The 13,026-nt window shown below is 52.4% G+C and overlaps 1 protein-coding gene across 1 annotated transcript; it reads right to left on the reverse strand.

Annotated features, from left to right (window-relative positions):
- LOC110431289 lies at positions 11,980 to 12,640 on the reverse strand. Its single transcript, XM_021450269.1, has 2 exons — positions 12,364 to 12,640; positions 11,980 to 12,281 (listed from the first exon to the last, which is right to left on the reverse strand). The coding sequence occupies exons 1-2, from the start codon at positions 12,638 to 12,640 to the stop codon at positions 11,980 to 11,982; spliced, it is 579 nt and encodes a 192-aa protein (XP_021305944.1).

Genomic DNA, 13,026 nt, shown 5'->3' on the forward strand with positions numbered 1-13,026 from the left:
TAGCTCACTAGGTTCTAAATGCATGCACATGAACAATGACACCTAGTGGCACTCGATAACCGCTTAGCCAAAGAATTCCCCTCTTTATAGTACGGCTATCTATCCTAAATGTGATCACACCCTCTATGGTGTCTTGATCACCAAAATCAAAACCCTAAGCAATACCTTTACCTTGATCTCCATAGGGTTTTGTTTTTCTCTTTCTTTTTTTCCAAGTTGATTACTTGATCATCTTGTGGTCATCACCTTCATCACCATGATCATCACTTGCTCCATCACTTGGCATGTACCAACCTCATTAAGTCTACACACACTTAGTATAGAGGTTAGTACTAGGGTTTCATCAATTATCCAAAACCAAACTAGGGCTTTCAGGAAGGCAAAGAGGAGGCCTATCGTCGTCGTCCTTGCTGCTTGTCGAGCCCTAGGTAGCAACTTCGGTGATGGTGGAGCTATCACATGGTACACTGGGGTCTAGGGAGAGGTATCAGGGGAGCCACCCGAGCCACCCAGTTCAGACGATACGGGGGCCACCAAATATAAATAGATATGTAACATTGTGATGCTTCTTTCTATTGACAAGTCTATCTGTTTATGATTGCTGCAGCAAACAGTCACAACATCAAAAGTAGCACCTATACAAAATTAATTTGCGCAGCCGCTGCAGTTGTGCAACAAGATGAAGCAAATAGGTCAAACATTTGATAACTTTGTTCTCTTGTTGCAACGTATGGGTATATTTGCTAGTCATAATAAAGAGGCAAAATTTTAACTTATTTTTTGTCCATCTATTTTTTGGTCCATCTCCCTCTAACTACCGGATAATTGAGAGTTTCTTTCGTTCGAACTTATATATATAGAACACGTGCTCATATGAGTTGGAATAACTCTTCTAGCTAGCGTGATACGGAGTCTAAATCCAAAACATATTAGATGGTGCAAGAATAAATTAACCAGCCAATAAATCAAAAGGATTGCAGCTACAACTATCTTTCTACAATAGATAGCAAATAGTTTTAGTTGGTTCAACCAAACACGTGCAAGCAGGCATAGGACACTAAATTCCTAATCAGTTTATATTAGAGCCAATACCAATATAATTTCTCTGGTGTTCATGCTGAAAACTAGGCACAGTTTCGAAGCTTTGGTACCACCAGAGGGCAACAATGAGTGTAAAAATACTCCACCGAGCTTCTCTCTCAAACCTTTTTCAAATGACTAACTCCTTATGCTCTTCCACAGGATGACCAATACCTTTACTACCAAGTTAGCATTTTCAAAATATTTTATAAAGGTTTTCACTTGCTTCCTTTGCACACCACTTGATCCAATTCATCTGCAAAGTTAGATCTCACTTAGGTACGTAGTGGCACAATACACCATGGTAGATGCCATGACACCTAGGAACACCGCCACGAAGCCTCACAAACACATGCAACAAGAACCACACACAGAGCCTTAGCACCTACAAAATCCTTTGTGCACTATTTCTATGCACTGATGGATTGTTTTTCAAACATCAAAGCATACTTGAGGCACCAAATTCTAGGGTATTTTGGTGATGGATAGTTTGTTTGACACTATCAAACAGTCTACCCGATCACAGACTTACTCATTTTTCATATCGGATGATAGTTTCCTTGATGGATAGTTCGTCCACACCAGTTAGATAGTTCATACAGATTTAACTCTCTCCCCGGTCTAGATAAAGATATTATGGTGCACACTGAGACAAACAATCTATATGAAACAACACTAGGATACCCCTTCGCACCCCAGCCCCTATGTCGCTCCGCTGGGCGACATGGGTGGTGCCATTGCCTCTACTAGCCCTTACTCCCTTCCTCCCCATGACTCCCCAACATTGCCGGAGCATGCTGCCAGAGGCCAGCAACCACGATGATGGGGCAACAGGGCCTTCCTCCATCCTTTCTCTCATTCTCTCCTCTCGGAGGTGGTGCTTCCCTGAGGTGGTGATGGTGCTTCGGCGAATTGCTTGCGAATTTGAGACATCGACGGCCAAATTTGGTGAGGCCTAGGGTGGATTGACCTCTACATCCGACTGTTGTGTGGCAGTGTGGATCTACGGTGCCATGGTGGCATTGGTCCTTGCTAGCATGGGTTCTTACACAACATGGACTAGGGCAAGGCGCGGTGGTGCCCCAGTGTGCCGGATGGTGGCCTAGGACAACATACTACTCGTGGGCACGACAACATTGGTGGCGGCTCTAGGCTACAATTTTGGTGCCTTGGTAGACATGTTTGGTTCTCCCAAGGCTGGATTTAGTGTTCTTGAGGTGGCAGCCGCATGCGGTGCTGACATTGGGATTGAGGCCGATGTCGGTTTCACCCGGTAGGTGGACAACGTTGCCTTCAGCGACAGCACTGGCACCAACGGTGGCGATGGCAAATGACATTGGGAGCAAGGTTAGCTTCATTGGTAGGGTGGCAGCTGGGATAGAGAGTATGGGCCTTGGCCACTACCGTTGCATGGAGTTAGGCGCCATGGCAAAAGTTGTGTCTCTTGGACCGATGGTGGCGACACCTTCGGGCATTGTATTTTTCAATAGAAGTGCCCATTGATCAGCCCTTCTCCCTTTCCACGACATGCTCTTCCTAGCGTAAAATCTTGACCTTCTAGTCAGGCACTGGTGGCATCGCATTCCTCCTTGGAGACATCGTTTTGGATGGTCATGCATGTGTGACGGTCGTGTCATAGCGAGGAAGGTGGAAGCCTAGCTGAAGATTCAAATTTTTGGTGTCCATTACGACGCAAGGTGGTTGGAAGGAGGGTGTGGCATAACAATTGGAGAGTCTTGCATCTATTTGGCAGTTTGGAGAGTTGCAGCCATGAAGTTGGCAAGGATGCCAGCATGGAGGCGCCTACAGAGTTGGCGAGGAGGCCGACGTGGGAGATGGTGGCCACAAATTTGTGTTGCCAAGGTGATATGCATGGTATAGTGGTGGGTGGTCCCGCTCAGCAACGTCTATTTTGGTGCAAGAAGGCTTTTTGACCGGCAACCAAAGAGTGTGTGTGTGGCACTTGTATCTTTGATGAGACAGCTAGGCTACTAGAAGCTGCACTGTGCAACTGTGGATCTTGTAGGGCGAGATCATCTTGGAGTGCGCCTAAGGCAGCTGCTCTCGCGTCGGTTTGGCAGCTTGCAGCGACCTGTGGTGGATAGCCCTGCTTTACAGTGGTCACTCTAGTGCGGGACAACGTCTTGAGAGACGGCACAAGAGGATCTGATTATGGAAGGGCTACACGGCTTGAAGCGAAACACAACGGTTAGCCCTGCTTAGCAGTGGGCCACTTGGTGTGGGAAATCGTCGACAATGACGATGCAAGCGGTGACGACAGCAGTTTGTCTTGATGGCTTTGGCTTTCAGAGGGTGGTGATGTAGTGTAGTTTTGTGGCGGTTTGGTGGTGGTGAAGCATGTGTTCTAGTTGAGTTGCGGCTCGTGTCGATGTCTGTGGGGGTATAAACCCCTATACCCTTACGGCTAGATTTCGGCCAGGAGGCTTGGCCCATTACGAGACAAGCTCGAGGCTTGATCCGACAGCTCAGAGTTTCGTGCAAGGAAACAAGGCTTGGAGATCAAGCAGGATTCTAGTCGGTTAGAATAGAAATTGATATCGAACTATATCCATGGCAATTGTAACCGACTAGGATTAATTTCCAGATCTGTAACCCTGCCCTCCGGACTATATAAGGAGAGGCAAGGGACCCCCCTAGGACATATTATTCTCTCAACACAAATCAATACAACCAGACGCAGGACGTAGGTATTACGCCAACTTAGCGGCCGAACCTGGATAAAAAGCTTGTCCGTGTCTTGCGTCACCATCGAGTTCGTAGTTTGCGCACCGTCTACCGACAAACTACTACCGTGGGTATACCCCAAGGTAGACTGCCGACCAGCTTTTGTCGACAGTGGCGCGCCAGGTAGGGGGTGTGCGTACAACTTCTCCGGCGAACAAGATGGTCATCGTTCTAGCTTCCGCGGCCGTGCCTGAAGGCCTCACATTCACCGTCGGCCAGATCACGTGGACGACGCACGGCGGCGGTCTCACGACCACGGTTTCGGAAGGAACCCAGATCCAATCTGGGATGACGGCGGCATCGGCTCCGACCACGTGGATGCTGGCACCGAGCACCCGACCGCCGCTTCCGCACTACAAGGGAAAGAAGATCGACGGCTCGGATCTTCTCCGAGCACTTGATCGCGCTGATTCCAAGCTTCTCGAAGCTTCCCAACTAGTAGATGGGATCTCTCGTCAACCTGATCAAGCCGCACAAACGGATTTTTCCAACTCCTACCGGCCGACTCATGTCGTCACACACGAACAGCTGGGAACGTCTCTGACGATAACCTCCACCCCCTCGGGACGGTCCGTCAAGATCAAGGAGGAAGGTTATCCTTGCGGTCTGAACAACTCGGCCTCTCTCTACTCACGGCACATCCAATTCCTTTTTAACGAGGCAGGTTGGCTGCCAAAGTGGAGCGGTCGACCAGCTCGTCACTACGTCAACATGGTGACGATCCGAGAACTACGAGACGGCCAGGCTTCCAGTACAAATTCGAGCACCGGTTCCGTTCCCACTGAAGTCATAAACTCCGAGGACGAGGACTACGACCTGGATTTGCCACCATATCCTCCGGGTTTCTCTCGTTTCCCAGTCTTCCCACCCCGGTGAGGAGACATTATTTTCAACGTCAGCGCCGACGAGCCGGTTGTTGATGGAGAAACAGACGAGCAGAGGCTGCTCCGCGAGCAGCGCAATGCCGACCGCGCCTGACGACGTGCAGACGAGGGACGCCAACTACCGCTGCATAATCTCACCGACGCTTTCGCCATGGTCGGGGATCAGCCAGTCTACAAAACACCAAGCGCCAACGTGGCTGTCGCCATGGCCAACTTAGATCGACTCCCTGATACTCCCGAATGCCAGGGCGTCCGATCCAGCGTTTGAGCACATCTGATCGCCACAATGGGACAGACAGCCACCCTGCTCAAAAGAGTCCAAGCTATCTCCTACACAGAGGTCTCCTCCGACCAGAGTCGTCGTAGCCGGACCTCACCACAACCCAGCCGGCACCACCGCAGCCGTTCCCCCAACAATCATCGAAAAGATTCATGACGTGACGATGGTGGTCGGGATGCTGGGGGCCATCGCGAGCAGAATCGCGGGCGTGGTCCGGAAGTAAACCAGCACAGGGATCTTCGATACAACATCCCTCCCAAAGACGCCCGAGACCGCATCAACAGGCGCGCCACAGAGAGAGCAGTCCACGAAAACCTGCGTCGTATTGAGTACGACGCAACGCACGGCCCCCGGGCCTGAGACAGTTCTCTTCACATCTCCGCCAGGTCGTATGGCCCCGCAATTTCAAGCTCGAGAAACTCAAAAAATACGACGGCAAGGAAAACCCAGAAAACTGGATCACTCTTTACGAGATCGCCGTCCGATCAACAGCAGGAGACGAGCACGTCATGGCCAACTACTTCCCAATAGTCCTGGACCAGGATGGTCACCAGTGGCTCCTTGGCCTGCCCGAGGACTCTTTTGACTCTTGGGAAGAACTACGCCAGGCTTTCATCGACAACTTCATCGCCACATGCGAGCAGCCTGGGAACAAGTACGACCTCGAAAGGATAAGGGACAGGAAAAATGAGCCTCTGCACGATTACATCCGACGATTCTCGGATATGCGCCTTAAGATCCCGAAGATTTCCCACGACGAGGCCATATCTGCTTTCATCAAGGGGCTACGCTTCCATGAAGCACTGAGGAACAAGCTGCTGCGCAAAAGGCCAACAACGATGGCCGAGCTCCTCGCCACGGCTAAAAATTACGCCGACGCTGACGACGCAGAAAAACTCATCCGAGACGATGCGAGAGGTCCCGACCAGCCTCCTGGACGAGATGATAGTCGAGGTCGTTTTGACAACAGGAACCATCGTCGCCCCGACAACCGAGAAGGCTGGGACAAGCGGCGTGACAATCGTGACGACTTCAGAGGCAAGCGCCCTCGCGACCACGACCACGAGGTGAATACGGTCAAGCGTCCCAATGCGCGGCGAGACTACCAGGAAGACTACAACAAGACGTTGAAGGGACCATGCCAACTACATCCAAAATCCATCCACACAATGGAGGAATGTCGTGTCCTAAAAAACATCTACACACGGCGGGCTGCTCAAGACGACCCCGCCAAGAAAAAGGGGAAACAGGACGGGCGCGATCACGAAGATGAGGACGAGGACCAGGACAGAGACCCACGACACCAGTATGTCAGCCCTACTGACGCGGTCCACTCCATCATTGGGGGAAAGGTCTCCATCGAATCTAAGCGAGAAAGAAAGCTCTTAAAGAGAGCCTGCCTCAACATAGACAGCACGGATGGCCTGATTGCAGACCCGAAATTTCCTCCCTGGTCACACAGGGAAATCTCCTTCAGCAGGAAGGACCAGTGGGCCGCTATCCCGGAGTCAGGACATTTCCCTCTAATCTTGGATCCTTGCATCGACAGCGTCAGATTCGAGCGCGTGCTCGTCGACGGGGGAAGCTCCATTGACATCCTTTTTCGCAATAGCTTGCCTGCTCTCAAGCTAACCCCGGCACAGCTAAAGCCCTACGATGCTCAGTTCTGGGGAGTCTTGCCAGGTCAAAGTTCAGTGCCCCTCGGACAGATAACACTGCCTGTCCAATTCGGCACGTCCGACCACTTTCGAACAGAGTTCGTCAACTTCGTGGTCGCCGACTTCGACGGAACCTACCACGCCATACTGGGCCGACCATCGCTGACGAAGTTCATGGCAGTTCCACATTACTCATATCTAGTCCTCAAAATGCCTACAGAGAAGGGCGTCCTAACTGTCAGAGGCAATGTATACACCGCATATACTTGCGAGGAGGAGAGTTTCAAGATCACTGAAGCAATTGATCTTTCAATTCGCATGGCAGAGACAGCAACCCAAGCTGCACAGCTACCTCCCGACCAGCTCTGACTACCCGAGCAGGAGACCGCCAGGAAGAATTCAAAATCCAAGGAGCACAAGGAAGTACAGCTGGTCGAAGGCAGCCCCGAGAAGACGGCACTCATTGGGGCCAACCTGGACCCTAAATAGGAAGACGCGCTCGTCAGGTTTCTAAGAGACAACGTAAGCGTTTTCGCATGGAAACCCGCGGACATGCCCGGCGTCCCACGAAACCTGATCGAGCACTCCTTAAATGTCTCGAAGACCGCAAGACCCATCAAGCAAAAGCTACGACGGTTCGCTCGTGACAAAAAGGAGGCTATTAGGATAGAAATAACACGGCTTCTAGCAGCCGGATTCATAAAAGAAGTGTATCTCCTGATTGGCTCGCCAATCCGGTTCTTGTACGCAAAAAGAATAATGAATGGAGAATGTGCGTTGATTACACTGATCTCAATAAAAAATGTCCTAAAGATCCTTTTGGTCTCCCTCGCATCGACGAGGTGGTCGACTCAACAGCCGGATGCGAACTCCTCTCTTTTCTAGACTGCTACTCTGGTTATCACCAGATCTCGCTAAAGGAAGATGATCAGATCAAAACATCTTTCATTACTCCTTTCGGCGCATACTGCTACACGACTATGTCCTTCGGACTCAAAAATGTCGGAGCCACCTATCAACGGGCCATCCAGCAATGCCTCCACGACGAGATTCGCGATGACCTCGTCGAGGCTTATGTAGACGATGTCGTCGTCAAAACAAGGGACGCAAGCACCCTAATCGACAACTTAGACCGAACCTTCAAGGCACTAAACAAATACAAGTGGAAACTTAACCCCAAAAAGTGTATCTTTGGGGTCCCTTCTGGTCTACTACTCGGCAACGTCGTCAGCCGCGACGGCATACGACCGAATCCCTCAAAAGTCAAAGCAGTGCTCGATATGCGACCACCCAAGAATGTCAAGGACATTCAGAAGGTCACCGGATGTATGGCCGCCCTCAGCCGCTTCATCTCTAGAATAGTAGAAAAAGGCCTTCCCTTCTTCAAACTCTTGAAGGCGTCGGAAAAATTCTCCTGGACAGAGGAAGCTGACGCTGCGTTCGCCCAGCTCAAGACTTTCCTCACCTCACCGCCTGTCCTCACAGCGCCTCAGCCCAATGAAGACCTACTTCTTTACATTGCAGCAACTGACAGGGTCGTCTCCACGACAATAGTGGTCGAGCGAGACGAGCCAGGCCACGTCTACAAGGTCCAGAGACCCGTCTATTTCATAAGCGAAGTCTTAAATGAGTCCAAGGCCAGATACCCGCAAATACAGAAGCTCATATACGCCATTCTAATAACGTCGAGAAAGCTAAAGCACTACTTCGACGGCCATCGGGTCCTGGTAACCACCAATTTCCCTCTTGGGGATATTCTGCGCAACAAAGACGCCAACGGCAGAATTGTAAAATGGGCAATGGAGTTATGCCCATTCTCCCTGGACTTCCAGAGCCGCACAACAGTTAAATCTCAGGCCCTGGTCGATTTCATCGCAGAGTGGACGGATCTTAACGAGCCTCCTGTCTCTGACGTCTCCGACCCCTGGTCAATGTTCTTCGACGGGTCCTTGAACATCAACGGCGCCGGTGCTGGGATACTTTTCGTGTCGCCTAACAAGGACAAATTGTGTTACGTCCTTAGGATCCTTTTTTCGGCGTCAAACAATGTCGCTGAATACGAAGCATGCCTACATGGCATACGACTAGCGGTTGAGTTGGGAGTCAAACGCCTCTACGTCCACGGCGACTCCGCTTTGGTTATCAACCAGCTCAACAAGGAATGGGACGCAACCCACGAGAAGATGGATCTCTACTGCAAAGAAATCCGCAAATGGGAATCCAACTTCTATGGCATAGAGTACATCCACGTGGTCGGAGACAAGAACCAGGCAGCGGATGCGCTGTCAAAGTTAGGGTCATCTCGGGCCCAGATCCCGCGAGGTGTTTTCGTCCAGGACATCCATGAGCCAAGTGTGGGCATAGACATGATCGAAAAGCAACCTATTGAGGCAATGCTCATAGACGATGCTACTTCGACAACCAATAGCCGTGATTGGCGCACCCCGTTCATCAGATATATATCGGACGGGTCAGGCTTTTAGGATAAAGCGGAGAATGAGCGCCTCATTCGACGATCAATGAATTACATACTGGTGGACGGCAAACTTATGCGAAAAATGCAAGTTCTGAAGTGCTGCTCAAATGCATATCCCAAGATGATGGCATCAAGCTCCTAGACGACATACATGCCGGATCCTGCGGCAACCATGCTGCCTCCAGAACGCTGGTCGGGAAGGCTTTCCGAGCAGGTTTTTACTGGCCTACCGCTGTCACCGACGCAGAAAAACTGGTCCGACATTGTGAAGGATGCCAGTTCTTCGCCAAAAGGACCCACGTACCTGCTCATGAGATTCAAACTATCCCGTCATCCTGGCCTTTCGCTTGCTGGGGCCTCGACATGATCGGGCCATTTAAACTGGCCCCTGGCAACTTCAAGTTCGTCTTCGTGTTAATCGACAAGTTCTCAAAGTGGATCGAATACATGCCACTGGTCAAAGCAACCTCCGAGAAGGCTGTGGAGTTCCTCAATCAAATCATACATAGATTCGGGATCCCCAACAGTATAATCACCGACTTGGGTACTCAGTTCACTGGCACTATATTTTGGGACTTCTGCGATGACAGAGGCATAGTCATAAAATACGTGTCAGTAGCTCACCCACGAGCAAACTGTCAAGTCGAGCGCGCGAACGGAATGATCATTGATGCCCTAAAGAAAAGGTTGTACACCGAGAACGACAGAGCACCTGGTCGATGGATGAAAGAGTTACCGGCTGTGATCTGGGGTCTCCGAACACAGACTAGTCGGAACACGGGGGTGTCACCCTACTTCATGGTTTACGGCACCGAGGCAGTGCTGCCGTCTGATATAACCTTCGGGTCTCCAAGAATTGAAAACTTCGACCAGTCAACAGCCGACAGTGCGAGGGAGCTCGAAATTAACTGCATGGAGGAAAAGCGTCTAAATTCATGTCTTCGAACAACAAAGTATCTTGCAGCCATCAGACGGTACCACAACAGGAACGTCAAGGATCGTTCTTTCATGGTCGGCAATCTGGTACTCAGGTGGAGAACAAGCCAGGAAGGAATGCACAAGCTATCCACACCCTGGGAAGGACCCTTTGTGGTCGCCGAAGTCACACGTCCCACATCCTACAGATTGGCGTATCCAGACGGAACACGCGTGCCTAATTATTGGCACATAGACAAACTGCGCCGTTTTTATCCATAAGTTCCAGTAACTTTTGCTTGTAAGTTTCTTATAATTGGCAATAATAAAAGTTTTCCTTTTTCGCTATACTTTGTTTACACGCAGAGCTTTCGACGAGAACAATAATGTCCTCTGCGACGGAGATTCTTAACGACTATCAATCAAACACAGTGATACATCACTCAGATAACTTTACAGCGCTCAAAATAATGGTCATGACAAAATCAAACTTTATTACAAACTTTACATACAAAGTTTACAATAAACACCCTGACGGGCGGTCACTAGTCTACTCCTACAGACTATCCTACTGGCCTACTGCTCGGGCTGATCACCCGCCTGGCCTTGCTGCCCGGACGAAGGGGTCGGGGCCACCGGCGCCTGGCTGGTCGAGACCGCAGGCGTCGATCGCCCATCTCCGGCAATAGACGCCCCCGACAACTCCCTGGCCGACCTGTCTGAACCCGGCTGGTCTGGGGGAGTAGCCGTCCCGCATAGGTTGATGTCGTCGATCACCGTCGACGACAAGTCTAGCAGACCAGCCCGAAGGTCGTCCGCCTCCTGCGAGCCGACTTCCTTGGGGTACCCCCTCTCCAGCCTGGACAAGTCGACCAGGAGATAGTGAGCGCGCACCATGCTGAGGACATGCGCGCCGGCGAACTCCTCGGCGTCCTTCACGAACTGCTGGAGCCAATCCCACGCCCGTTGCGCCTTCTCGACTGGCGTCAGCTTCGGGCACGGGGCTGGTCTTCTGGAAGCTCGGGGCTGATCAGGTCCAGGACCGGGGCTACTCCTTTCCAAAGCCTAATGCAGTTAGTCTTCGAGGAGTCCCGATCCTTGACCAGCTCGTCTAAGTGCTTCTTGGTATTCACCTTGAACACTACAAATCAAGCAAGAGGTCAGCCTAAGCACAATGAAAGGAATGTTGAGCAGCCAAATAAAGGGGGACGGCACGGTTATTACCAGACAACTCCCGGTTCCTCTGGCCTAGCTCCTCCCCTGCTCGGCGCCCGGCCTCCAGCGCCCCGGCAAGCTCTCGACCGAGCTGCTCTTTTTCTTGTCGGAGGCGCGCAACCTCTTCCTCCAAGTCTACAAGAACACTTTCCTGATCAGCAGAACTAATCACACGGCTATATACAGCTGCTCGGAGTGTGCGACAGACCTGTCCTCTGCCGATACTGGTCGGCTAAACGCCGAGTAAGCTCGAGACAGCGCTCTTCCTGAGCACTCATCTCGGCTACCTTCTCCCAACTTCTGACCGAAGACGGTCCACCTCCGCGGACAAGGCCTTGTTCTCGGCCACAATGCCCTCGATTTGGTCGAAGCACCTTTTCTGGTACTTCGCCGTTTTCATCGCGCCCTGCAAAGAAGAACATATGTCGACCACAGGAACACCGCACATAAGTGTCGAGCAGCACTCAGGAGCACTTACCTTAACCTCGTCCACGAGACGCTTGGCCGCACGCTCCACCCGCGCGGCCTCTTCCGTCTTCGCGAGCTCCTCGTGTCCAATAAAGTGGTCCTCGCGTTGGCGCCACACGTAGACGTGTTGGCGGCCGTCACGGGGACGACTCTGGATTTCCTCCACGTCGTCAGAGGCCGCCCGGGGCTCCTCGTTCCCCGCACTGCCTCTGGCTTCGGTCGTGGGCATCACTGACCCCTGGTCCAGGCTAGGGGAGCCTACGGGCGAAGAGGCCCCTCCTTGGGGCGGTGTTGGAACTCTCCCTTCTTCGGCTGGAGGAGTCGGGACTCTGTCTTCCTCCCCCACAACATTACTCGGGGGAGGGGTCCTCGCTGCCTCTTCATCCCTTGTCGAGGTGCTCGCCGTGGCACCCGCCGGGGCCGGTTGTTCCTCGGCGCTTGTTGCAGCGGTCGCCGCCGCAGGCTGCTCCGTGGCCTGTGGCGCGGCGTCTCCAGCGGCGGCAACAGGCTCGGCCGTCCTCTATTCAGCGGCCTGGTCGGGGTTGACGTCCGACGCCGCGCTAAACAACAAAACGACATTTAAACAATGCCAGAAACAGCAACAAAAAATAGAACGTCGCAGCGCGTAAGTTAAGCACTTACAGGTCGAATCGTCGGTGTGTTGTGGTGAACCTCCTCCTGGTCCTACCGGTTGGCGCCTGCGCTCCGTCTCTGCGACGCGCGATGCAGGAGGGTCGCTGGCCACCCGACCAGTAGTGGTCGGCGCTACGTTCGGTCGACTGTGCGGTCTCCGGACCAGAGAAGGCGCGGCTTCTTCCTCCTCCTTGTCGTCATCGGCGATCCAGACGAGTCGACGGCGCTTCGGTGCCTGACTGCTCTCCGCCGGCAGCGCCTCTTCGGGGGAGGGGTCTGCCGCCATCGGCCTTTTCCCCGCCACCCTGTCCTCGATGGTCGGGGCGGGGCGGGCCTGCTCCTCCTCACTGCTGGTGTACCGAGCACACCGAGCAGCGTCATCCTCCGGCGGATCTTCCCCCGCGGGATTCTCCATCCCAGGTGCCAGTGACACGTACACTGTGCACCGGTCAACATCTCCGATCTGCAAAAGTAACAAAGGCAAGTCAGCAGCTGGAAAGAACAAAAACTAAGGAGGCACAATCAGTAAGTAACGTTACCTTAGGAGCTGGTCGCCCCAGCTTGAAGGCCTGCACCCGATCACTACCACGGATGAGGCTCCCGTCCGCAAAGTTGAACAGCTCGTTCAACAGCTGCTGCACCTCCGCCTTCTCCAAGATCTCAGGCGTCATC

Source organism: Sorghum bicolor, chromosome 1 (genome assembly GCF_000003195.3).
Source record: "Sorghum bicolor cultivar BTx623 chromosome 1, Sorghum_bicolor_NCBIv3, whole genome shotgun sequence".
In the NCBI taxonomy this organism is placed as follows: domain Eukaryota; kingdom Viridiplantae; phylum Streptophyta; class Magnoliopsida; order Poales; family Poaceae; genus Sorghum; species Sorghum bicolor.

Excerpts from the sequence above, each read along its gene's own strand:
- LOC110431289 (XM_021450269.1), bottom strand. The coding sequence starts at position 12,640 with ATGGCGGCAGACCCCTCCCCCGAAGAGGCGCTGCCGGCGGAGAGCAGT. Across the intron at positions 12,282-12,363 it reads ACACACCGACGATTCGACCT|CGCGGCGTCGGACGTCAACC; the intron begins GTAAGTGCTTAA and ends TTTGTTGTTTAG.